The sequence below is a fragment of the Papilio xuthus genome, unplaced genomic scaffold (assembly GCF_000836235.2).
Source record: "Papilio xuthus unplaced genomic scaffold, Pxut_1.1 DF828177.1, whole genome shotgun sequence".
Classification (NCBI taxonomy): domain Eukaryota; kingdom Metazoa; phylum Arthropoda; class Insecta; order Lepidoptera; family Papilionidae; genus Papilio; species Papilio xuthus.
In genome coordinates, this window is record NW_013530472.1 from 3,795,901 (window position 1) to 3,823,742 (window position 27,842).

Sequence of the window (27,842 nt, forward strand, 5' to 3'; positions counted from 1 at the left end):
GAAGCCACAAAAATTCGTCTCCGTAGCTTACCCCAACTTAAGTGTTTAATGTTTGTATAATACACGGAGACCATTCATTCTCGAGTTACTTAGGAACCGCCGATGGGGAAGGATCTTTGTCACGCGGCGCGCCGGTGAAAAATGCACGGCACATTATTAGCATCCCCAGGATAAATTGGTATGCCGCAAGCTCCCTTCTTCGACCTCTATTATTCATTTATTCATCAGACGTGTATACTTAGGAGAGTCGTTTTTACTTTATTATTATTTTTATCGCGACTTTACACGTAATTTCGTAATTTACCAATAAAAAAAAGAATCAAAAGTCTTTAAATTCTAGTAACATATACAAAATAGTCTTGTATCAACAATAACTTAAATGATAGGAAAGACAGTGATTAAAATCTATGTAAAAGAATGAACTACAAAATCAAACTGAAATTAGTTTATTAACAAGCATTTTTATTTAACCTTAATAGGTTTTGAATTAGAATCACGAAGCCAATCGTAAATTACATACCGCGACCGTTACCTACGCAAAGAGTAATCCACTTTAACCTCGACAAAGGGAGCGCAATTAAAAATGACTAACGATGAATTTGAATTAGATTAAACAAAAAAAAAGCCTTGTACGATATAACAACAGTTGTGCGTGTCGATTTATTCGCGTATCGGGTATTTTATGTTTACTCGTAACGGGGATACTGGCGTGAGGAATGCGGAAGCATAGTTTTCAATAAAGTCGGGCGCGCGACCGCCGCAATCTCAACCCGGCATTCGTGTTGCTCATTCGATAGGACTAACGTACGCGGTACTGATTGCTTCAACTGTAACGTGGGTTTTTTCTCAGGACTTTATTAAAACACAAGATATGTATTAGATATAAGCTTAGAAATTTAGAAAATGGAACAAAGCCGAATCTAAAAGAAATGGAAGAGTTTGTAGTGATTTGACTTTGTACTGGGTCATTCTTTTTCTAATATGACAATAATGTTGATGATCTTCTTCCCAGCTCTTACTTCCAAGAAATATAATTTGAAACGATATGAAATTTTCCAAGCTAAACCATTTAGCTAATGACCATTATCCAGTACATAAGATTAAAAATCGACTGTTCATAATGTCGCGTAGCTTATAGCCCAAACAGTTCTCTCAATGTATTCCTTCAATAACAAAATATTGTCTATTTCCTACATGGCGCTGTATGAACACGGAAGTGAGACATGCGTTACAATATTGAAGAGATTAACATCTGAACGTAATGCAAGCAATAGGATAATTCAAGATTTCCTGGTCCGTACGGGTCGTCACAATAGATCCGCCGCATCCATCCTATGTAATAGTTAAATCATTTCCCTTGAACGGCAATTGCTTACGGTTGCGTGTAACGAGCTTAAACAAGTTACATGTGGGCAGCTTGAGGCGTCCCGCAGGAATGTTGGTGCAACCTGTAGCCCATTTAGGGATCAAAGTTTGCTTTGTTGTTTGAACACCCTACCCAATGTACCTAGTTTGTGATTGTTCCTCTTTGATTCTCATCTCCCCTTACTACTAACATGCAATTGTTGATGCAAAATCTAAAATACCCATACGACTGTAACAACTATAAGACAATCGGGGAGAAAAGAGTATAAATAAAACGAAATGTCTTTAAAATGGAATTAGATGTTTAGGCTAAAGGTAGCCTAACCGTTTTCTGTGACCAAAATCTTCGCTTAAAATATATTGATATTAGTTTTGACAAATCAGAGATAATACTGTGTTTTAAACGGATATTATAGACTCGGAAACCCACGGTTAACGAAACAAACATTTGTAATGAAATGGAAATTGTATATTTCTTTGCTCTAATTCGAAGACGATCATGAAAACATTTATTTATATTCGATATCATATGGATGCATAAAATGACTACATTATATATTTATAAATCTTTATAACGAAACATTAGCGGCTTCTGTATAAAGGTATTTACTTTGTTTTATACTCAGCTCTTCGGTTATTTATATCCAGCTGTAAATTAATGTGCCGAAACGGGACGAAAGCGGTCAGATGTGTTTCCTGATGCGTTCGCACGACAATCGACTCGTAAAAGTACTTCAAAAGGAATAAACGAGTCTTATAGGATTTATTTATTTCTCAAGTGAGACGACTTTTACGCAGAATATACGCTTCCATCGCGAATGTGTCATTGGTATGCGATCATAAAGCTTTCGGATATAGCACCGTATATAGGTTTAATTTATGTGGAGTTCTTAGAAAAAATGTTATTGTATTTTATGTGGAAACATTAATATGTTGCGATGGGAGTTTTATTATTCACACAAAGATACGTATTTTCCAATTGCCACTGAATCAAGCTTTTTATGTTTCTATATTTATCTGCTTATTTGACGCGTTACAGTTTAACATTCAAAAATGTTTAAAATTAAAAATAAAATCTTTTCATACATTAATAAATGGTTTCACCTTGTAAAATAAGAGGTTAGAAAGCTTTATATGAACTAAAGTGTGAATGCAGAGTATGTTATATTTAAGTTTATTCTTTTCGTGACCCAAATACATTGAAAATACATTTACGACGACGCTAAAGACATCCGGCTTCAAGTAGGAGAATACTGAAAAGGAGATACATTACTTTAAATATTGCTTTCAGTTCAATGTCGACAGTCTTTGCTTAAGGCTTGTGATGTAAAGTAAGACTTAATTGTATACATTTGTAAATGTGTAAATCTTGCTTTTGCAATACTTACATATATTTTCTTGTACTTGATTTAAACACGAAAGAAAAAAATAAACCTCCCAATAAAAATCTTAAATTTAAAGCCTGTATAAGCCACGACTTTTATTTTTATTAAACTTACCTATTACGAGTTGCACCAACTTTCTATTCAGTATATTTATTAAAGGAATCCCAATACTAAAAGTCTTAACTGTGGACGTCAGGCGTATGGGTACGCATGAGTAGATACAAGAAGATAACATGTATGTATGTTCCAAACAAGTAATACTACGTTCGGTTGTACTGAACATACAGGCTTGTTCCTAACACGTGCTGCGCACTTGTCGGCATGTTGAAAAGGCACCTTAACACCTTTTGCCGTTTGCGTGACATTTGCGCGGAGTGCTAATTGTCGCTCGTCGGCCGCGGTCGTTACGGTCGCGTCGCGTATCGAGTGCCCTCTGCTGTGCTGTACTATGCTGCTACAGTGTCGACACCGTGTTGCCTCCGTGCTGCAGCTACGCCACAAACTTGTGCACGGTGCGACACTCGACATGGCACGTTGTTACAAGGATATTTTTTAAATTTTATTTGAGATGGCGGCAAACGGGCAAAGCGATGGTTTATGATTTCAATCTCTTTTTAAAAATGTATTTGAACAGGGTTTACATGCCAGTATAGATGCTTGTTTAATCATTTGTTGCAAAAATAGGACTGAGGTTAATTTTTTGGAGGAAACAAAAAATTGTCAATCTATGAGTCTAAGTACAGTATGTAACACAAGTAATATTTGCAATAAAATACCGTCGCGACCCTGAACAGTACAGTTGCGAACGGTCCGTAGTCCGTCCGTCAATCAAGACGGCGGGTTGCTCCATAGAGCCCGACGGCTGCGGTTTCGTCAGCTGTTTGCCAATTGACCCAGAATGCGGCATCGTCTCCTACGTCACGGATCGAATTGGGCCGCTGGGCTCGATGCGTCAATGCACAATGTATGCTCGCTCGCTCGGGACACTCGGCCTACGTCATCCACCTACACCAGTATGAATTTAAATTTGTACTGCAACCAAAACACAGTCTCCAATAAATTCAATAACTTTAACTGTAAATACAATATGATAATGTTACCGCAGTTTTTGCAGCTTGTATATAAGCTATTTACCGTAACACGGAGCAATAGACCATAAATATAAAAGGTCACAGAATTGTAATCCGCAATGTTTCTTAACGATCAATATCCATAATCCATAACCAGGTACCGTGTTAGCGTATGTAAATTGCTTTTAGAACATATTGTTTATAGATGCCGCCGCCATGGCTCATGGACTCCACGCAGGCACACAGTCGGCCTCGGCTATTGTAGAATGCAAAATTGATTCTGCTTGTAAAAGAACAACGTGGAACTTTTTTAAAGAAAATTACTTTTGGCGTCCCGGAGGCCAAAATTAGTCCTCTTTCCCTTTCCACCCTTTTTCTTATAAGTAAAGGATGAGAAGTGGAAGTGGACTTTCCGGATGAGAGGATGCATGGAAAGGGAAAATATTTTCTTTCTGTGCATCCTCTTCTCCGTCGATTAAAGGTAGGCAACGCATAAGCAATTGCGTATGTCTATGGGCAACGGTCACTTCGCTATTTCAGCGATTTTAGGTGGCCGCTTACTCGTTTGCCACCTTATGATATAAAAAAAAATCGTGGCTTAAAGGATTCTAAACAAATAGAACGTAAAAGTAACAAATTTCTATGTTTAGTTTGTGTTTATCTGTTTTCGTATTAATATCATTTTAAATGATGTGAAAAATAATCAATTCAATATTTTTACACAGATATACAAATATCTCATCCAGGACCCACAAAATATGTTCTTAGGCAGACAGTGTACTTTGTTAAAGGCCCGTTTAATTTAAGTCGGTTCCGCTATGAATAAAAGTTGCCTTCGACTTTGGCTCGGATTAAAAGTTCTCCTGAGCTCTTATGCGGGATTTGAATTCTTTTCCTTGCGCGATATCGGTGTTCGCACTCCTCGAAAATCGTATACATTTTGTGGAGTTTCACTCTGTCCTAAAATAAAAATTGTATTTTTGTTTAAGAATAAATATTACGTAGGCTTCACATGATTGGAATTTTTTACAATAATAAAACTATAAATAACAAAACATTATACTGGTATCTATAAATAAACAAAGAAAAAAAAATAACTCGAACATGTTATGTCTTACAAGATTATATTTCTCCTTGAAGGGACTATTTTATCCAGTTGCATAGTTCAGTGTTAAAAATAAGTTGTTTATGTACTTAAAATGTACCAATAGTCGACCTCAATAATATCTGTTGGTGAACGTAGAGAAATGAGATCTAGGCCGGCACTCGAGCCGTCTTGCAAGGACCGACTCTGCCAAAATGTCCGTAGGCAGACAAGCGCTATGAAGACACTTGCCAAATGACGGTTCTCCCTTATGTAAAAGGTTTAACCTTACCAACATAAGTCTTGATCTTGGATTCACCGAAGATTTTAATATTGAAAAGTAAACGCTAAAGTTTTGATACTAAAATTATGGCATTTTATTTATATGTATGCTGCAATCACATTTTTATTTTCTTGCTGTTAATATTATCATAAATAAAATTAAACAGCTAATAACGATACCCTTTAAAACGACTCAAAGTTCATCAGATAATTTGTGAATTTCACAGAACTTCACGGTGCCTTCCGTTGATCAGATTTGCAACGTTTGTAAATGAGCGTCCGCTACAGGGCGGTTATTTTACTTTATTTTTCTCCAATCTTCGATGATGGCGATAATTTAAAACGTGTTTACGTGTACGAAGAAAAGATTCGAGTTCAGAAAACAACGCCGCGGGCAGCACGAGAGAGACGCTACTAAAACCGCGGTAGGGCCTTTAATGTTGGGGAATAAATTTTAATGAAATTAATTTTCGAATAGCCGACCGCTTCGTTTTTTCCACCACCCTTATGCTTGAATACAAATTTGAATAACACGTGCTTTATTTTGATACCATATAGGCGATAGGTAAACATTTTTTGTTGATAATACTTTTACTCTAATTGCGTGATAATTAGGTGTTATTAACAGGGGTGAGTCAACAAAAATTATACAAACTGCATGCTAAGCCACCCAGGTATATAAAGTAATTTACATAATAAGGTACAATAATTATCAATCACTGGGCAATAAAAACAATCATAACATAATTACAATTAAGTTTTATGTTCAGTCCATTGATGTAAACTATTTGTGTTTAATATCCAATTCAAAAGAAGGCATACGTTAATGAAATTAATCAGGGATACTTCCGATAATTTGTCTAACGCGTGACGATCGACAGTAACCAAACCTCGACACAACAACTCGTTCTAATTTGATGGCATCGAAATCGTTCCCAACAGAACTATATCCATTCGCCGGCCGAAGGAGCCAGACGATATTAATCAGTGTAGCAACTCGATCGATACGGAAAATCCTTTATTGGATCGCCAATAGTAGGGGTTGTAATAAATATGGCATATGTTCACTTGCCGAATACAATTTCACTATCGGTTTTCGTCGGATTATTACCTTTGTGTATTGATGCTGCTACAGATAGGATAAATGAAAATTGATATTTGGCTCATGTTTTAATAAGATACGCGGAAAGAGAAATATTGCTTTTATTTACACAAGTATATTGAAAATATTTACAAAGAAATTATGTTAGTTTAACAAGTTACGCAGACTAACAAAAGTTTTTTTTTATAAGAAGTAATTTACAGTATATTTGTAAAGTATCTGAATTTATAATTTGCATTACAACTTCATTAGCGTTATGTATCAAACAATAGCTACATCGCAATAAATTGAAATTATTTACGACAAATACTGATCTCTGTTGCGATCGCGTCAACTGTAATAACTTTCTCTTTGCAATAAGCAGTGTCCGATGCGGACAAGTATCTGTTTCATGTGGCAGCATCATTTCCGTTACAGCGATCTGTCGATAACTCGTAACAAATACTTGTATAACATATCCATGGGAATTGTTTTGTTTTACTCTCGAACTTTTACGTATCTATTTTGCGATTGAATTACTAGATGTGTTGTTATAGAAATCTTTACTGAAAAGTTTATAATAAATATTTTCTATGTTTATCATAACTCGCTAGTACAATAAATTGCAGTCTTAACAATTTGAGATACAAGCCCGGGTATTCGATTTACTTTTCGTTTTACAACGTAAACTGCATGGACAGATCAACTTTTAACACACCTGTCTGTGATCGGTTCAAGGGAAACTAACTCTTTATTCGTCCACGTAGCGACCAAAGCTGTTCGATTATTTTTATTTATTTTTCTTTTTACTATTTGTAATGGTTCATTGTACGTACGGACGCGTCCTCGACGTCAACGGGAAATGTTATTGTTTGTAACTTTTACTTCAGCGTGTAATGCTTACAAATGCGCTTGAAGATTTGAATTCGTCGACAGCTGGTCCGTTTTATTTTATTGCTTCGCGTATCTGCTGTGCTCTAGCTGTGTAGGCGTCATTGCGTCATTGTGTTATCTCACTTTCGTCACGTCAAGACTAAATATAATTTAATGTTGTGGTGGGTTTCGGTGTTGCTAGGTTTATAATATGTAACAGTTTTAAAAATATTTCCTCCGACAATTGCATCTATTATTTTTTTAAGCAAAGTAAAAAAATCACAAGTAAAATGTTCACATTTTTCATTAATTGTACGCATAATGGAAAAGGTGTTTACAAGCACTTTCTAAAATTCTGTTTTCGCTCTCTCCTTTATCTAAAGAGTGATAGAACCACCCCAGGCACAATTCGTCCTAAAAGCTCGGCTCGCAATAAAACCGGCCTTGTCAGGCTGACGTCATTATTCAGTACGTCAAAACACGCGGCGTGTTGACGACCCCGATGACTTGCATCACTCGCCGCACGATCTCGTATCGATCTCGCAGGCCGCTAACCCATCCTAGCGTTCCTCGAAAAAAACCCAAGCATTCATATAAAACGTTTCATTGTTTCAGGTAAGTACCTACATCGGGGGGAGAGTCGACGCCCGCCTACACTTTTGTTCCGCGTATGAATTCTGAAATACCCGCCGGGCTTGCTCGGCCTCTCGCAGTGATACCGGTGGATCATCGTTGGCCAATTAATTTGAAATTTTAATGTATGCTCGTGTTGGTGGCGCCTGTTTTTGGAACAGTGTTTATTGATTTTAAAATTATAAGTGGGTCGAACGTCCACGTCAATTTGGACTATTACGATTGTTTGGTTATTTAGTATGTAGACTATTATTACGTTTATATAAAACACGGAGATAGCATACTAAAAGTATGTAGGTAATTGGCTCTAGATAAAATATATTTTGATCTTATCTCCAATATATTCGCCAATGGTACTGCATGTAGGCATAAAATGAACGCATAATATTGCGTTTTCAAGATGACGTAAATCTACATCTGTTTTAATATTAGCAAAAAGTGGTACTTTAAAGAGGCTCGCGAAGCTTTACCTTGTCTAAAATAGTATCTTAGTAAAGTGTACCACAAAACTGTAGACATTGTGTGATAGATATTATAAAGAGGAAAAGATTTTTATTTTTGTATATAACGAATAAACTCAAAAATGAACGTAAAATAAAATTCAATAATATTTTAAATAGGTTACATTTAAAATATTATTGAATTTTATTTTACTATCGCTCGAACGAAGTCGCGGACAAAACCTAGTTACAAATAAATAGCTTACATCTTTGCTAAATACAGGACCAGTACATCTGGCGCGGCCACGTGCTGGCCTGAACGTGTAAATATTTAACGTCGGTTAAACGGCTGTTACGCCGCACCATCATTATCATTACGAGGAGATTGATGGTCTAATAATTCAATAGACGCAAACACAACACAAACTATACAACATCGCATGCTATAATTTATTTTATAATTTTCATTTATAACTTCTTTAAAGGATTAGCAAAACATTCGCAAAATCTTTACGAGTTTGATTTCTACTACTTTTTTTCTGTCAACACTTTTTTCGGTAACATCGCATTGCTTTTCGTCTGCGTTACTCAGACGGGCAACTCGGCACCTTCAATCAGCAAAAATGCTTCCGCAGCGTAACATCGGTCCCGTCCATTCGAACAGAATTGATCGCGAGACCAATATCCTAATGTGAAACACTTGGGGTGGCTAGATAAAAATCAAATTGTGGGAAGCTTAAAATTTATTTCTTCTCATGTATATCCCTCCATTACGAAACATTAATACGCTCTCTATGTAAAACAAATTGTATTCCTATTTACTTATTATATTTGAAAGGATTAATGGCTTGTAAAACATTTTTTTATATTTTTAACAGCTGTCCCGGTGTTTCGCGAAGTTTTCTTTTGGGCTTTGCTAATGATGCCGCTTTGACCGATAGTGATCCGTGTTTGACATAATTTTGTGGTTATGTATTGTCGGTATGACAACTACTTCAAAAGGTATCGATTATATTCTATACTTGTAACATATGGTTTGCTGCGTACTGCCTATAAGCGTTATTGTATCGCGGTATAAATATGAAAGGTGGGGCTTTGAGCTGGCGAGGCTGGTGGCGTCCGACGGACGGTCGGCGGTCGACGGGCGGTATCGCGGCGCCGATCTATTTGATGGAGTCGCTAGTCGCTACCGTGGTGCGGTATAATCCCCTCCCTAGGTGTGCGTCCGCCGCTAATCGCATCATGTGATCTAATACACACATGCCGATGCACGCTACCAAATATTTTCCTATCGTAACATATCCAACGTTTTATTTACGCTGTTTGCCTTTTTAATGTTTTGGGAATTACGGATTTTCGCTTGTCTGACTTTATTCTAGGCGACTGCTGATTTAAAATACAATAAAATATGCGATAAGTTAATTAACGGATATATAAAAGTGATGGTCGTTGATGTGGATATATGTTCTCCTGACTAAACTGTCAGAAGACACGCTTTTAAATGCTTTACTTTTAATCCACATTCATTTGTAAGTTAGATGAAAATGATCATTTATGTTTTTTAAATCCCACATGATCATTCACGACTCTCCCTATCCGTTTCCATATTTATTGTTAATATTGAATAATTCTTATTGGATAGCTTCTTTGTCGGTTTTATTTCCTTGTAAAAATATGTTCATAACATCGTTAATATACAGAAATAAAGTATAATTAATTTAAGTAACTCTATATGTTGGCGAGCTGTTGAAACTAGCGCGTGAAATCGCTCAGGCATAGGACATTAATTATGAACCTTCGATAATGAGATACCAAGCTTGCGCTCGGCAATTTGTTACTATACCGTGATTTAAATTTCAAAGCAGACGTCTCATAATAAAGTTAGCGGTAAAGAGGCGGGAGGAACAATAAAAGCGCGCGTGCGCCGGCGCCGAAACGCTCCAGTTGTGCGATGAGCGAGCGCGCATCGTCCGCGCCGTCTGCTCGCACGCGACACACGAAAACCAACCTTAACAATATTAATCTCTAACGACTCATATATATTTTCAGTTTATTTTTAAAATAAATGCTATCTGGAGCGTTGAACATTACACACTTCTGGGTTTTTCGCCTTCTCGTTATTAATGGATTCTTCGACTTCATTCATGTTAAGCAAATAACACGATACGACGCTTTTGTTGAAGGAAATTAGTTTGGCTTCGCGGGAACTCAATTTTGGTTTTAGTTCTTTTATGTCTTGCAACATTCTTCGCTTCGATGTGTATTTATTTATAACTTTTACCGATGATTAGTAACACAAGAAATATTTTTAAGTTTTTCCTAATACATATTATGATTTTTTAATCATAGTATGTATTTAGTAAACTTTTAGCTATCTACCTTTTGGTAGATAGCTAAAAGTGGGACTAAAGCATGTTTTAACAAATTTCATATGTAAATGAAAGAAATGAAAATTATACTAACATTTATTTTATTGGATAAAAATGTTTAAATGGTTTATTTTTTACATGGAAAAACATTTTAAAACTTCCCAATAGTGTTCACAAACATTAGAACCCTTCCCGTCGCAGTTGCGGTTTCAACTCACACCGATGTAAAACTCGTGGGTCGCAGTCGTTAGTCCAATTTGCAGACAGTTAACACTACGTTACCAAGTTTCAGCCCCTTATACGCTTTTTTGGTCTCTTCAACCACCATTGAAAATTTTGAAAACCTCCGACTATTCGGTTGCATCAATGTGACGCCGTTTTGAGCGTCGCGTCTTTATTGTTACTTTTGTATACGTTATTTTTTGCCTTTAAGGAGTTTTCTGGAATAGGAGTATTGTTATTTTATGTATTCTTTTTAAATAAGGGATGTGTCGGATGAACTAGAGTATATAGATGCGCTGATTCTCCCAATTTATGCAAGAATTTGTAGTTTTGGTTACTCTGGTTGTAATATTATATAAATGTTGAACAAATTTGTTTCTAGTAATTCATTTTAATGAAATAGTAAGTTTGGTAATTTCGGTAAAACCATTTGTATTTTTAAATTTATAACTATTAACTTTGTACTTCGTTTATTCTGAATTTACTTGTAAAATAAACTTTTTAAGTTTGAAAAACTAATTTAGAATTCAATTGTAATGTTTTCCGCGAAACCTTATTGTTTGGTATTACAAAATAATAATACGTAAAGTTTGACCTTATGCTTGAATATGTAATAAATATCTTCGATGGAAATTAGGACAATCACTTTGGTGCAGTGGTTCCCAAACTTATTTTGTTTACTGCCCACTTTGAGAATAAATATTTTTTTAGCGCCCCCATATTTTCACATATTTAAAAACCACTATAACTTTAAATGAAATTAATTATTGTGACCTATATGTATATTAACGGAGAATTCTAAACGAAACTTTTACTATAACCCGCAACTGTACTGAGAAGACTGCCTTAGTGTAAGGAAACTATGGGAAAGGTGTTGTCATAGTAGTGGACAAATAATGCGACGTACTAAACATACTATGTATTAACGTACTATAAATAGAAACAAAAAGACATCACTTTTTATAAAAAAAATATACTGCTACAATCAAATGAAGAAGTACTTAAATATAAGTTTAATTTAATTACATTTGCTGTGACGACTTCACGGTTACAATTATGTTAAATTACACCTTATGTTATAGTAATTGATCACGGCGCGGTCTCGTGATAAGTTCGCTGACGTCAAAAATGACGTTGCAGCATTTCCTTTGTTCTGACACAAAATGTACGTAAACGATAAACGTTCCGATACACGTGGCTGTTTCTCTGAAGGCAATGCGATGTGTGCACTGCCCGGTTGCGTCAAGCGCGACGTCTAGTCGTAGTAAGGTTAATGTTAATTTGGGCATTCATTACTTAACTAGTCTAGTACCTGTGTATTAACAAACAAATGAATGCAATGTTCGAATTTATTGTGCAATAATTTCATTCGAGTAAAATGATAGCGCATAGCAAGAGTTGAGGATTCTTAGTGCGAACGTCGGATATAAAATAAATATTGGTGTTAGGTGACATGTGGCGCAGTTAATGTTTGTAGACCTTAGTCGGGCAAATCTGAGGGGGCAAACCGCGCGGCATCGACCTCGGTCGCGATAAGATTGTTTCGATTCGGCTAAATTTGAGCCGGGCCGCGCTCCTCAAGGTGACCGTGTGGTTGTGGTGCGTTGACATTCAGACGTCTCTATCAGATGAAGTTGCGACGCGGTTGTGTATACCGGCCGACGGGCGCCGCCAGTTGCCAAGTGCATGCGTACGCGTTACGCGCCTCTTATTTTATAAACTGCGATGTCTATTGTACTTTTAATAGCTTTCATATAGCTATATGCAAGCTATTAAAAGTACAATTATTAAAAGTAAAAGCATATCGGCCGCAACCGGGCGGGGGTAGGCGAAATGCTCTTCATTTATTATACGAATTTTCTTAGTATGTCAAATATAAAATCAATAAATATATTTATACTAGTATACAAAATAGGTTTATTAATATTTGTAAATATAGAGATGATACAATACCGGAACCGTTTGGCATCCGAACTGGAATTCGACGTCTTGTTGAAAGCCAATCCATCGGATAATGGCTGGAATTGTTCGCCGTCGCTCCATACATTTATTGACTGATGCCGTCATCGTTCCGTCAGACTTGGCCATAGATCAGACGATTCTCTATATAAAGATGCTTTTGATAATAATAATTTCAATTGATGTAATTTCTTAAATTAGGATTTTGTTTCATTTTAACTGCTGTGTATTTAAGGTTGAAAACACACCTGAAACCTTTACTGCGAATGTCTCTGAATAGCGCCCACTTTTTTTGTGTATTTTGTGACTGGTACTATAAATAATTGTTGTTTGTTTATCGCGAGTCTCGTGCTGTCAATACGTAGTAAGCGCAGGCAATCATCTGGTGCAATGAAGTCTATTAGATCTGCGATCGCTATCTCCCCGCGTCAAGCGATCGCCCGCCGGCGAGCCGAATTCTTTACGCCTATTACATCTGCCTAATGTCTATTGCCATTACTATCCGCAGATGCTAAGTGTAGTTTACTTTTTAATATATGTTTTTCGGGTAAACAATACGACCTCGTTAAGGTTAATAAGGCGATAACATTTAAATTTTACGTTAAAATTTGAGCTAAATATTTAAGGATAGTATTAAGATAAAAGAGAATTTAGTTTTGATCAAATATATTATTATAAATGTCTTTCTATAGGAATGAAATGTAATAAATAAGGTTTTATCATTTTGTATGTCAATAGAAATAAATAACGTATACGTTATTGGAGGCATCGATTGTCGTCTGGGATCGCCCCGGGCCGTCGCGGGCCAAGGAAGGAAATAATGGAAATTATTCGTCGCACACAGGCCCATCGACTGCTATCGACGGAGGCAAATTGCTGAATACGGCTCTCATTATAAAAGCCTTCCTTTAACATTTATCTAAGCACTTGGCAGTCGAATTAAATACTGAAGTTGAACAAACATATAATGGAGATATCAGACCTTGCTTTTACCTTAACTTTTTATTTTCCTATGACAAAAAGAAGGCATATCTTGCTTCTTACTAATATAAATGCGAATGTTTAGATGGATGGATGCTTGTTTGTCAGAAGGTATCTCCAGTACATAAAATTTGCCATCGATGTAGAATATAGCCTGGATAAAAAATTTATTAGTAGTCTGTGTTCTACATAGGCTACTAATTAAATTTATTTTTTTATTCAGCGCGGACGAAGTCGGGGGCGACAGCTAGTGTTTCATAATACTGTGACCAGTGACCTTCGTCAACGAGTTTTGAACGCGATAAGGTTCTATAGAATTACGATTGGTAATCAAGAATTATGTAAACGTCCTACAATCAAGTTATTTGTTTGAAGTTACGTATTTATGTAAGAAAGTTGTAACAATTTCCTAAATCAACGCTATGATAAAAGTATGTTGTAAATAGTATCGCTACGTCCTATCGAATTTATAGTTGACTCATAATTGTGTTGTCATATCTCGTCTGTGGTCGAAGGTTGGTTGATCCTCATATAGTAAAATGCAAACCTAAAAGATACTTTCATCTTTTAGGTTAGGTTTAACCCAATTACTACTTATGTAGTGCTTATTTGTTTTTATATTTTGAGTTACATAAAATTTGTATGTAAACTGTAATTTCCCCCACATTACTCATTTAAAGCATAACATTAATTAAAACCAAAATAGAAATCCCCCCCGATTGAAATAACAGTCTCGTCCTCAGTGCGTCCGTTCTGTGATGAAATGTCGTCTACGAGGCCCCGCTCCCTACATCAAAGCGACTGATCAAAGGACGAATAAATGACTCACATAAAAATATTTAAGGTCCGCCTCGCATAATAATCCTGGAGCAACGCAAACACTTGGGTCGACGCGGCTCGCCGGAGATTTGTAGCCCAACGAGATAAGCGATTCATACAAAATTAGATTTGATGAAATTTTCTTCTTAACTTTTATGACATCTATATTCAAATTTATATTTAAAGATAAAGATAATAATTTTCTTATTGTATGAGGTAGTTATTATATGTATAAAAATTGAATGAATGAAAAGATTGATTAAATTATATTTCGTCGTTTGATATTTTTAAAGGAAAAATAAAACAAATTCTGTGACAAATATTGAAAGCAAAGATAATGTGTTAAGTAAATGTTTAGTATAAAACAGGTGGGTTAAATTAACAGATTCACGCAATATAAATTGAATTCCCTATTATCTGAAGCGTTTTGAGATGAAATTCTCTAAACTGCGTGCTCTATCAACGAATATTTGAGATGCCTGAACGACGACGCCTCTCCCATGCATTTCCCTTCATTTATTATGGCTGAGAATCCTTGTGTAAATTCATCAATCTAGATCGATTCATATGGGTATTATCAAAATTTTACTTTTAATTCTAGACAAGTAAAATCGTTGAAATCGTCACCTTCGCTTGTCATTTTTTCAAATCTGAGCACTAATTTTGGTTAACAAATAATTATTATTTCATTAATTCCTAATATTTTTTTTAATCTGTATTCATCGATCGACGTCATTTCAATTGTTTCATGTAAATTCAATAATTATATTGATTTAATTTATACATCATAATCGAATAAATGATAGTAGGTAAACCATGTTGGCCATAATATTATGTGAAAATATTTTAATAGAATAAAATATTCTTATAGAAAAGAATGGCATTGTTATTGATTAACAAAAATAGCAATTTAAAAACGAAACGCGAATAAAAAAATAATTTTTCTTAACCAAAACTTATTTCATTTTTTTTACTCAAACGACTTTAACCGACTTTTACTTAAAACCATATTATTTAGGTATATAATTAGAAATGTGTGTAAAATGATCGCGAAAGGCCTTCGTTGATGCATCGAAGCGTACTGATGCGCGCGATCCGGCCTAGACATAGTTGTTGCTGCGTCATGACATTTCTGGCCGCGTACTATTCTCGTTCGAAAGCTGCGGTAATGCACACGCAGAGGTCGCGTCCGGCGCCACCTTGCCACATTTACACCGTCCTTTGAACTAATAGCATGTCAAAATCTCTGACTTATTGCCAATATCTAAATCGAACAACGAGATCGGAGAATGACAATTGAGAGAGTTCCATCAGAGAGATGTTATGAGTAACTATTTGAGAATAGTGACTAATTTTATGCTTTATTACTAGCTAGCTATATATCAAATAACTGTCATTATGGGAGTTTATAGTCTCAGAAACCCACGGTAAAAAAAAAAATTCTACACTATAACTCTTCGCTGTATCGGTCAAAGTGACTCTGTCTATATGTACAATAACTTTGTATTCAGACCATATGTAAATCGTCAATAATTTCCTAATACAAGCATTAGGTTACTAGGATTGAAAAGAAAAGTTGTATTTATTGACACTATTTGCTATTTTTAACTCAAAGCAAACCGCTCTAATACGTGCTAATACGTCAAGATGCGTGGGTGTACGTACATTCCAGATCGTGGGTGTTAAATCCATGAAATGAGTACCTTTATGAACAAACAACCTATTTACTCTCTTTATTGCGATATCTTACAAAGCGAACTTATGCTTTGATATTTAAAAAAATATTTATTATAAAAAAGCATTCAAATTAAACAGTCATAAAATTCGAATCGTATTTTTGAGTTCACTTCAATATGCAAAAAAAGTTAAAAATAATATATTTTGCGTAACTGTTTTCTATCTTACTTCTTACTAATATTGTAAATGTTAATGTTTAAATAGACAGATAGAATTATGTTTGTTTGAAGGTATCACTAAAGTTGCTGCATGGATCTTGCATGAAATTTTTCATAGATGTAGAACATAGGGTGGAAGAACACTACTTTTGTTTAATACCGCGCGAACGGAGTCGCGGGCGACAACTAGTTTCTGATAAATTAATAAACATATTGTGACTTCATATGTATGTATATGTTACATGGATTGTTGATAACGCTTTCCAATATCTTTATATCGATAAGATCTTATATAACTAGATACGACATGAATGTGTATATAAATACATAATATAAATTCCATCACAATTTTTCTTTCGCATACATAATAATTTAATTGTTTTCATTTTAAATTTATTTTGATTATGTTCTATTCTTGGCGATCGTGCGACGCATTCACAGTATTTTTTTTTCCTTCGTGTAATTTAGGTTATTTTAGATTTTTAGTACATAAAACTTATTTAAATGCAATCGTATTAAAATGATATAGAAATGATATCGGGTATGATATGAATAAACTGTCAATAGAGAAAATGGTACCCATTTACTAAATCAAATATCAACAGCGGCCTAGAAAATAGTTTTTAGAGTAAAAATATTTTTAGATAAAATGACTATTTTTTTTTCTAACGTTACAATTAGTTATGAATTTACGTTTATTTTCTGTATATGTTTCAAATGTCAGGGTATAATTTCTAGTGCAGAAGTTTTATAATAATGAGCATGTATTCCTGTACCCTCGCTTCCCTTATTATTGACATTGTCAAGTGACAGCGTAATGACACCCTATTGTGCACTAAACATGGGCACCGGACACCGGCCACTCGGCGAAGCAACGTTAATGGGCCACGTTTAACTTTTATAGCTTTGCTATTATCGAGTTAACACTGTCACGGTTTATAACTAAACAATAAAATGACTTCAATGTATATTGTGTTATATATAAAAGCACATATAATTTCTAGAGTTTTCTGTTTAGTTTACTAGGTTGGACTGTAAAAATATAACGAACATTAAGAAGAATTTCGGAACGTCGACGTCTCCGGAAAAATTTCCCTGTCAACGACCGAACCCGATATAGTGCGGTCCCGTTACCCGAGTGATCGACCTGGACTGCTGCCATGATCCCGACGCGCCGCTAATTATACATACGCACCACGGAACAAACAATCGAATGCTAATCGCTGGAAGGAACAAAGTCCCTTGCGGCAGCGTCTGTCCGACCGTGCTAGCACTCTGTTTTGCCATTGCAAATTACGTGTATGCACACTAATTGCAACGACATCAAGATTCCGTACAGATTGATGACCTCTGTCGGACCCCCCGCCAATTATTACAGTATAGCGCAAGTCATAATTATCCCGGGAAGCAAAAGCTTAAGCGACAGACAACATATTTAGTCTGTTTAGATTATGTTTGTTAAAGTGTTGAAATCGTCTGATATATAAATGTGATGCATTGTGTCAAGGAGTCATTGAATATTTTTAGTACGAAGTACACATGACGCGTACGGCATTTTTGTTTTCCCGACGAGACGCATTTAGGACGTTAGGCGAGTGACCAAAACAACGAGGCCGCGCTCTCCATTCACGTACACCGGCCGTCTGGCAAGCTGAAGAATAGGTGCCGGCGCGATAACAGGCCAGTCGCGTCCTCGCGGCCGATAATTGCGGTTGCCGTTCAATATTATTATACGCACGTTTGTATCGGAACGAGCGCGTGAGCAGTTGCCGAGTGAGGCGAGTGCAGTGACCCAGGCGGGATGGTGCGCACAGGGGATAGGACCCGCGGTGAGCTGCTGGCCGCTCTGGCCGCTACGCTCCGGTGGCGGTCGCTCCGACTCCTCTCCTTGGTATGTTCACTACACGGACATCTTCATATAACCGTTGCGAATACATAAATTGTTTTCTTTAGTTTTATCTTTAATGTGATACAGATTTTGAATTATTCATTGTATGAATTCGTAATAACTGTAATATTTATAAGTGTAAAAGCGTTAAGGATTAAAATTAACGTTTTTGAATTATTTAAATGTAGTATCAGTACCTTGTGATATAATACATTATAACCATCATATTTTATGGGATTATTGCTCTCCTAATATATCTTTTTATATTTACACTTTGCGATCTAAACTCTAATATTTTTACCAGTGACTTCGTTTAAAGCTCGTAGACTTTCGTAGCGGCTCTCAAACTTTTCCGTGTGCTTGTTTAAACTTTATGCCGCTCGAAGTATTAATATGTGTGCAAACTTTTGTCGGGACCTATTCAATTGTTGTGCATTATTAGCACTCAGCGTGCTCGTTACCAACTACGGCTCGGACGTCACAAGAAATTTGCGCGAAACTTTGCGGAAAAATAAACCGCCCACCACAAACACTATAATAAACAATATAATTTATAGTATAATTTCTTAGAATCTTTTGTAAATAATTACAGGAAGGTGGTTATTATTATGCAACTATGTATGTAGATCGGATATTTTACCTTTAAGACTGCAAGAATCTCGTGCATTATCATCTCGTACGTGCAAGTTAAGTGTTTTACGCCACCTCTAAGTTGCGCGTGTGATGTTCGACACGTGCCCTTATCGGCATCTATCGACATCTGACCTCGCTGAGATCACGTTGCATCTGTTGCGTACGAGTACGATAAACGACAGTGTTATCGCATGCGAAAGTGCGCCGACGATCGCGTTTGTTTTTCACCAAAGAGTGCAAAAACCACATTAGCCGACCGCGTATACACATTTATAGGTTCTTTACCTCGATCCGTCTTGTTTGGTTTTTTCATATTTTTTTACTGCAGCGAATTGTTTTACATTCTTCGAATAAACCAGGTTTTATCATCTTTGAATAACACGAAGTCTATATTAACATTGTCAATTTCTTTAAAAACATAATTTTTATTTTTCTCGTGTGGTCTCCTAGTGCTTACACATTCAACGTTTGGTCTCTTTCAAAGCATAGAAATCTAGAAGATTAAAAGTAATCTGTTCTTATGTTTTCGAAAGTCATAATTACTCTAAGTTAGACTAATACATACATTATTTATTGTCAAATACTCTAAATATTACTAAAAGTACTCTTATATTTCTGCGTATTACTTCCTTAGATGGTTAGCAACTTCATGGATAAATTCAAATAAAATGTGTGACCAGTTTAAATACGTCATAATGGTTGATCCTTAACTCGCTCGGAAGTAAGATGGTGTAAATGTAAAGGGAAACAATAATATTATTTAGGATGAGGTTTATTTAAATTACTTTTAGATGACCACCATCCGTCCGCGGGCAAAGCTGACGGGTTGCACCCGGTGCGACGCCGGCGCCCGCGCCCGCGCTACCGCCCCACGTTATTAATACAATGGTTACCTAGCCCCGCTACGATCTCCATACATTTTCATTAACTAGGACTGTCCCAATTATATCCTGGTTTTATTTCATGCCTTATATTAGTGTGAAATGCTATCTTTGAATTTATCAATTATACACTCAATATTTATGTCAGTATCGACTTTTTTTTTCAATTTATAAATTTTCACAATTCAATTAATCTTAGTTACTTAATTAAAATTTTCACTAATATGGCGCTACATAGAGTAAAATATTTTGGTACACTCTTTACAGTTCCGGGAGCAAAGTATATTGTGACCTTTTTATTCTTAGATATCCCATGTTTTATTAAGATTTTTAATAGTGTCAATAATTGTCCAATTTTAAATACATAATTGTAAACATGGTAACCCTACAGTAGACACAGACGTTTTTCAACACGCTAGCTGCGTGGCTGCGTAGCCCTAAACTTTGACTCTGTTCAGTACTTCCTGTTATTAAAAATGTTATGAAATTAGTGAAACAGAACAGAATTTGAAATAAAATTACACAGGAACTCATGTTTTATGACATTTTTAATTAAAATTACTCGTATGCTAAATAGTTTTAATATAAAATTTACTTATTGACTGTGGAGAAGTGAATAGATAAAGGTATGTTCCATTGTAGTGAAATGTAGAGACATTTTTGTGTAACCGCAGCAGTAAAATCTCAATTTTCATGTCGCACACAGTCGAACAACATTAAAGCGGCGGTCGGCGACGTCATTTCCTTGTGTAAGTGAGTCGATGCCTGAGACCGTCTCTCGGTCGCAAATAAAACAGTTCATGGCTGCGTTACGTTGCCTTCCTGGCTACTATTATTATATGGTGACTTTTAGAAAATTCCACTTTACTTTTGTCTAGAGTAACATACTATAGTATATTAAATATATGAATGACTTTACAACATCCTAACTGGCTTGTTTCGAAAGTTTTGTAATAATGATCCTCGTATTAATTAATTTTGAAACCTTAATAACTTTCACTCAACTACTAACAGTTCGTGATGTTCATTTCATGCCTTTCTCAAACTATTCATCTCAATTCTAATAGTTAGACTAAATGTAAGTTGTGTTTGTGTCGCAACACAAGTATTCGCTTGTATCGAGCTTCCAATACAGTGAACAGCGCATTTGTCATTGCACAAGAGAGTCTAAAAGTAGACTGGATTTGTGCAGATAAAAGGAATAGAAAAGCAATACGGCAGTGGTATGAGATATATTTAGTAGCGTACGGATTGATCTAGGTTGTGTCGGTTATCGCGCCGCGATGCGATACATCGGACCGGCGGCGGCGTTGGCGGCGTAGCGCCGGAGCCGCCATCCGCAGAGATGACTATGTTCGCTCTCATTCATTAGAGGGTGACGGAGGGCGGGGGCGGGCGGGGATGCAAGACGTCGCGCGCCGCCCGACTATATCGATTTTGTGAACCGTCCCCCCCGCGCCGCCCGACACGACCCCGCTCTCAGCATCCGACCTCGAGTGCTCTCCTCTCGCGCCTACGGACACCGCCGACACAAACTACGCCTTAACGGCATCACGCCACGGCTCAAAATGCCGGCCGATGTCGCGCGCGCCGAGCCGCCACGCCGAGCCCTAATCGACCCTCCGGCCGAAAGTCACTCGGTCGAGATTGCAACGACCCGCAGCGGCTACCCTCGTCCGCGCCGGTCGAAAAAATAAGCTTTTTGTTACAATTAAAATGGTAAATCAAACCAATTTTAGTAATTGCGAGGTCAAACTTTAGAGTGGCGACGCGACGAGTCTTGAGCGTTTCAAGCGCGTATGATTTTTAATGGTCCGTTCTTCCTTTATGACAAGCGTCGATGGCGGAGGTGCGACTGCGAGCGCTCTCCCGATGATTTAATTATTAGTTTTCTTGTTCTGATGGCAGTGGTGCAACCGCCGGGTGTAGTCGGGGAGTCGGCACTGCATGTTGCATATCATTATACCACCAAACTTCGCTAATATTTAAACCCTTGCCCGCTCTCTCCTGTGACTTGGCGACTCATTTAACTAATTAAAATTCTTAATAGTACTATAGTGCATCGTAGGTCGTAAACCTCAATACTACTAACACGCGTAGGCACTATATTAAAATATGCGTGGGCAACACATTAATATTTTAATGACTTGTAATTTTAAATAATGATAAATTATTTATTTTAACTTGACCAGTCATTGTTTAATGATTTCATCACCATTTTCATAGAATCTTGACGAATTGTATATCAAAACATGAATTCTCTTGGACTTTACCTTCAAGTGTTCTGCACATAATGATTTATCGTACACCATATATAATCATTTAACGAGATATTACTTTTCACGTGATTAAGAAAACATCATCAAACAATTGTGCAGTCCTGATTCATCGATGCATCGGTATAGAATGCTCGTGCATAATAAATATGTGGATCGGTCAACGTTACGGATCGGACGCAGTTTTTTTTTTACAACTCGGCTTCGAGGGAAAATTAAAAGGTTTTTAAAATACCTGTTAAATGCATTCACGATTGCTGATTGAAGGAGCTCTGTCGTATTTATTTTTTTCATTTTAAATGTTCTTTTTCAATAATTGTTATTTATGTCGTTTTTTGACAATTGAAAAAAATGTTCTCATTAGATATAAAACGAATGTACGAAACGTAATATTAACTTACCTTCTATAATGAGTCTTGGTTAGTGATGTTCGTCTCCGCAATGGTCTGTAAAAGTTTCCCTACACTTAATTAAGTTTGTTCAAACGACCTTAAGAATGTTTTCAAATCATTTTGTATTATTGAACGGTGTATTGTGCTGGAGACACAATGAGATTGTAAGCTAAAGGAGTCTTACAAATTAAGGTACAAGGATTCAATCCGCTTATAGTCTGCTCTCCATTGTCGCCATCGATGCCTCTACTGGTATTCTATTCCTCTACTTTTGTTTCATAGTAGTTTACTTCTGAATGCTTTGCCCGTGGAATTGTACCCGATGTCCGTAATAAGTCTTTATTTAAACTAAATTAGTCTATTACCAAAGCTTTATCTTTTTACCTTTTCTTTTGTCTATTCTTGTTATTGAAATCTACATATTTATATTGAATTGTTCTAAAGATGCATCTTTAGTTAACTTTCCAGGAAGTTAGTTCCAAAAGGATGAAGAGTTTTTTTTATTAAATATTCCATGACTAGTCTAATCGAATTCTTATCGCATTTTTGTAGTTTGTAAGACTTTTTAATACTAGATAAGTCGATTAAAACAATTAAAATCAATCAATCATTTTTGAATAAATTATGGCAAAGTAAGAAGATATGTTTCCATTTTTGTGTTTCATTATTTCGCCGTGAAGGAAGAAAATTAATGTAATTGATTGTTTACATCCGATTTTGAACGTACTTTAACAAAATGCGTGCATACGAATTTTGTAACATCATAAAATCATATGAATTCAATAAATGAACCATCAATTCGCGAACTCATTGTATACAAACACATTTAGTTGAAATATACTGTCGGATATACTTTTACGAAATACTCGAACAAGCTTTAGTGCTACTAACGTATGATTTACGATGACAACGTCTTTTCGCGAAGCTAGACTTTGAGAATTTGCAACGGCTTCCGACAGACTGTTAACTTTATTTACAGCCCCGGCTATTTACACAATTCCTTATAAATTTGAATAAACCACAAAGCGCTGTATTGAGACGTCATTGTACCACTAGTTTATTTGGGTTTGAAACTTACAAATGTTTTCTGTTTATTTTAAACTTTATTAACGTTAAGCTATTAACGAATAGTGGTTTAAATACTCGCTCGGTTATTATGTAAATGTCCTTCAAAGCCGGCCTGACCTGCCGCACCAAGGGGAACGGTTGGGGTAGGTTATAGTATTGCATCCGATACGCCGACTGCAAGGGTGGCTTTGCATAAGTATACCGTCGTCTACAGTTTACATTGGTGAATGTGTCTGTCTGCCTTAATCACTGGATTTATGAATGCCGGCCTGTAATTATGATCCCTGTGTGGGTGCGCCGCCTCGCTTTCGCTGTTTGTGCTGTTTAGACGCATTGTACCCCTGCCCAGTGCATTGTTTTATATGTATTCGGACTATATAAGAGACAGTTTTTTCGTAAATGAGATGTGATGTACTTCGTTGGTCTATCCCATTGCATTTAAATAATTAAAAACATTGTGGCCGAATGTAAATTTTAGGTTACTCAGAGAGACTCTAGAGTAGGATGAAAATAAACACTAGATCGATATGAGTGTATCGGCTCGGAGTCTGCCCCGCGGCCATCCTCACTTCTCCGGACTCGGCTGCTCATCTCTGAAACAGAATTGCGCTTGCATCCACCAGATGATTAAAACAAAAAAAGCATGCGTGCCCACTTGACGCACAGTGTTAGCTTTTTGCGTCGGTGTGCGATGCGGTGGCAGTAATGAAACGGGCCCCTACTGCACGCAGGCCTTGCATTGGGTCGGGTCAGTGAACCCGCCCGCCCACTATCGGGGTAAATATGCCGAATGCACAGATGCGCGCGCCGCCTCCCGCTACCCCCCGCCGCCCCGCCCGCGCCGCTGCACTCGGCACGCATCCACCCCCGCGACCCCTCTTAAAACTCCTAATTGATTGCACAAATTTTCTCGCAATATCTGTCTTTTTATGGTGTTAATGATGTAAAGTTGCGCAGTTCCGCCGCACTAATTGACGGCGTTGCGGCGACAAGCGACGGCGACGGATGACAGGCGACAGTGCGCCGTGCAGCGTGCGGGTGCGGGGGTAGTTTGCATATCGGCGCGGCGTCGTCGCCGGCCCTATGAAAAATTAATTAGCAACCGTATTTGCTTTTTGGAAATCCACTGCGGCGCGTCTCGCGTCTGGTCGCCGCCTACGTCATTGCATTGACACGCTTAGCTTACTGCAACTATTGACACTATGATTAACTAAATATATTTTTTTTAAACTGGTATTAATAATGCTTTTAGTACGATTTAACATAACGTCATTGGTAACATAAAAAAATCAAATTGTAGATACCAGGAAACACACTACATCTTATGTATCTACAACTTTTAAAAGACGCGTAAAAGGCTTCTGTTATATATATTGACCCAATCGAATTGGTCCATTCGGCAATGTGAGTTTGCTGGTTTGCGGAACCATCCGCTAACATAAAATAAGTAAACGATATACCATTTAAAATTTATTATAAAGTAGTAAACAACATGCAAAAACTTTTATATTCCTCATGAATGCATGGACACAGCGATCGTAGCACAATATGAGGGATAGGCCCTCCTTTGTACAACAGTAATCACTTACGATGAAGTAAACTGTGAACACCCTGTACTAACTATACAAAAAAAATCATATAAACGGTGCCGTGCACTCAACACGATCACTTTGACAATGAAACGCCAGACGGTTACGAAGCGATCGCGATTGATTTCGCGATGATTCAGGTGGCGGCGTGCGGCGTGCAGCGCACCACGTGGACAGAGTCAATAACCCCACGCAATAACAACACACACTATACAAACGATATATCTTTAACATTTTAATTGAATTAATATAATTAATAATAAAGAATACATTGAGAGACCATTATAGAATAGAAAATTTGAAAATGTGATCACCCTTTTTTGTAGAAATATTTAAGGTATACTTGTAAAAACAAGCCATTAGAAATGGTGTTGGGCACTAAAACAAGGCACTCTCAAAAGTTTTGAGTACTTTTATTTCGCAGTTCTTTTATTCGCACCTGAAGGTTTAACTCAGTATCGGTTTAGCGCCTTTATTCTTAGAAAAACTTCCCGAATTGATATTGTTTGTAATTAAGGTTTATTTGAATACAAGGAATATTATATCGTAAAAAATTAGCATTATTCTCGACCTGTTTCTCGTATCATTAGTGGGTATTTGAATTACTAACAACCGCGAAAACAACGACCCGTCAACCAATACCAATACCCTGGAAGTGACAAGTCGTTTCTCAATACATCCTGAATTACATATGTTTTTTTTACTGAATTTGTAAATACTAGTCTTAGTTGTCAAGACAGTAGTAGAATGTTATGAAGTTATAAGCATTTGTAAAGCAATTTGAAGTAATTACAATATGTATAATAATTTAATATGATGACATAAGTATCGTTAATTTTATACATCGTTAGTGCGGCCCGGGTGCGAAGTGGGATTTCTCAACAGAACGTGTTCAGCCTAACTGCTGTTATTCAATTGTATCCAAAACTATTCCCACTTGACGAAACTTTAAATTAAACGGCGCCCGAGCACTGGCCTTTACATGATTCATTATGAATTTTTGAAGAGCTCTCGCATATTGTTAGTTATGTTGTTGAGGAACAAAACCTAATCACGTCGGAGTCTAAGTGACATTTTAATTTTAAGAAAATTAATTCACTTTATATAAAAACTGGAAGATATTAAAAGCGAAAATCAAATGATCTGAATCAACCAACTTTAGCTTTAACATTAATATTGATAATATTTATTTATTATACAGTGTATTTTATACCGAAAACACTGTCTGAAAGTTAGTACTTTTTCAACACTAGAGTGTAGCAGCTGTTTAAATTACCAAATTAATACATAAAAAATATTATTATTTCGTACTTATTTCGATGAAAGTGTAAATCAAAATTTGTTAAGTGGTGAGCGTAGAACCACGATAACATGGGTTTATTATTATGTCATGTATTTTACAATGTCACGAAGCTTAAATTCGTATCGGGGTAGTTTTGTCACCATTCGAACCGGGCGGCGTCTATAGATATAATATAATTTAGAGTGAGACTAACACCGCTTGCGGTTCGCATCTCGTCTGGCTCTGGCTGTCGTCAGACAGATAATCGCCGAGCGGGCTGCGGATCCACGTCGCGCTATCAGGTGCGCCGCAAACAAAACTGCTGAATAGAGACCCGGTTAAACATGCACGTCGGGTGTACCGATATAATTAAAGTTTAGGAGACGCTCACGTCGCCCGTTAACCTCGTTATCGGGCGCTGGAAGTGGGTGAGACGCGGCGGGGGCGCCGGCCTCGGCCGCGGGGGGAGGGGAAAATCAATGACAGCCGCCGCGCGCCGGCTCTCCCCGGCCCGACGCGCTCATCTCGCGGCCACGTGCCGCGGTCACTGGCCCCGCTCGCGCCACCATCTCACCACCACCGTCAGCATGCCGCCGCGCCACTGTTGTCAACGGCGTCTTTGTAACCTAACCACACCAGAGATATCATGTCTCCGAAACACAACCCGGCAACAGTCAACATCAAGGAAGCCGGGGAAGCCACGCATTTGACATCGCGTCACTGACGCATGTCCGGCCCTGCCACTCGACCGGCTTAGCATAGCTCGACAAATGTGTAGATGTGTGACGGAGTCGCCCCGCCGGCCCGTTGTACTCAAATTAGTTATTGTTTATTAGATATCTAGGCCGCACTCGGAAATTTGGGTTATCGTTTGATTTGCAGTCGCCGCCGGTTCTACTGCCTCGACATCACTTATGTAACAGCGGCCTAATACCAGATATTGTGTGCTAAGCGTGACATAATGCTGACGTCTCCATCATCATATTTCAGCAGTAACCCAGACAATACTAATAAAAATATCTCCGGTGAAATCGATCTGAGTACATACGATAAAAAGTAAATAAAATAATTATTTAATGCAGAATCCAACAGTGTCTACCCAATACATAAGAGATTTAATCAGTAAATACGTGCTGTAAATAACAAACATGTAGCGTTGAACCGGCGCGTTCGGAATCCACACATCCGAATGTTTTGTATAGCGGCATATCGCGACCATCGTCGATCAATGTCAACCGCATATTTAGGTCAACGTCCGTCCGACGAAATTCCCGCGCTCTCCGCGACGCGTCATTTCCTATAACGCATACGACTCTTTATGTTGCTATGTGCCCGACTATTTACCTTATTTTTCTGGTTACTATTTTATTATGTT

At 37.2% G+C, this 27,842-nt stretch overlaps 1 protein-coding gene across 6 annotated transcripts in view; it reads left to right on the top strand.

Moving 5' to 3' along the window:
- mnb (minibrain) overlaps positions 1 to 27,842 on the top strand; it is a 91,143-nt gene that overhangs the window by 52,866 nt on the left and 10,435 nt on the right. Inside the window, exon 1 of one of the 6 annotated variants that reach the window (XM_013306640.1) lies at positions 18,111 to 18,349. The exons of the other annotated variants lie outside the window; for them this stretch is intronic. Within the exon in view, the coding sequence (XP_013162094.1) occupies positions 18,260 to 18,349 (90 nt within the window). The 5' untranslated portion in view covers positions 18,111 to 18,259. Of the gene's footprint in view, positions 1 to 18,110; positions 18,350 to 27,842 lie in introns of those variants that run through there. 6 annotated transcript variants of the gene reach the window in all.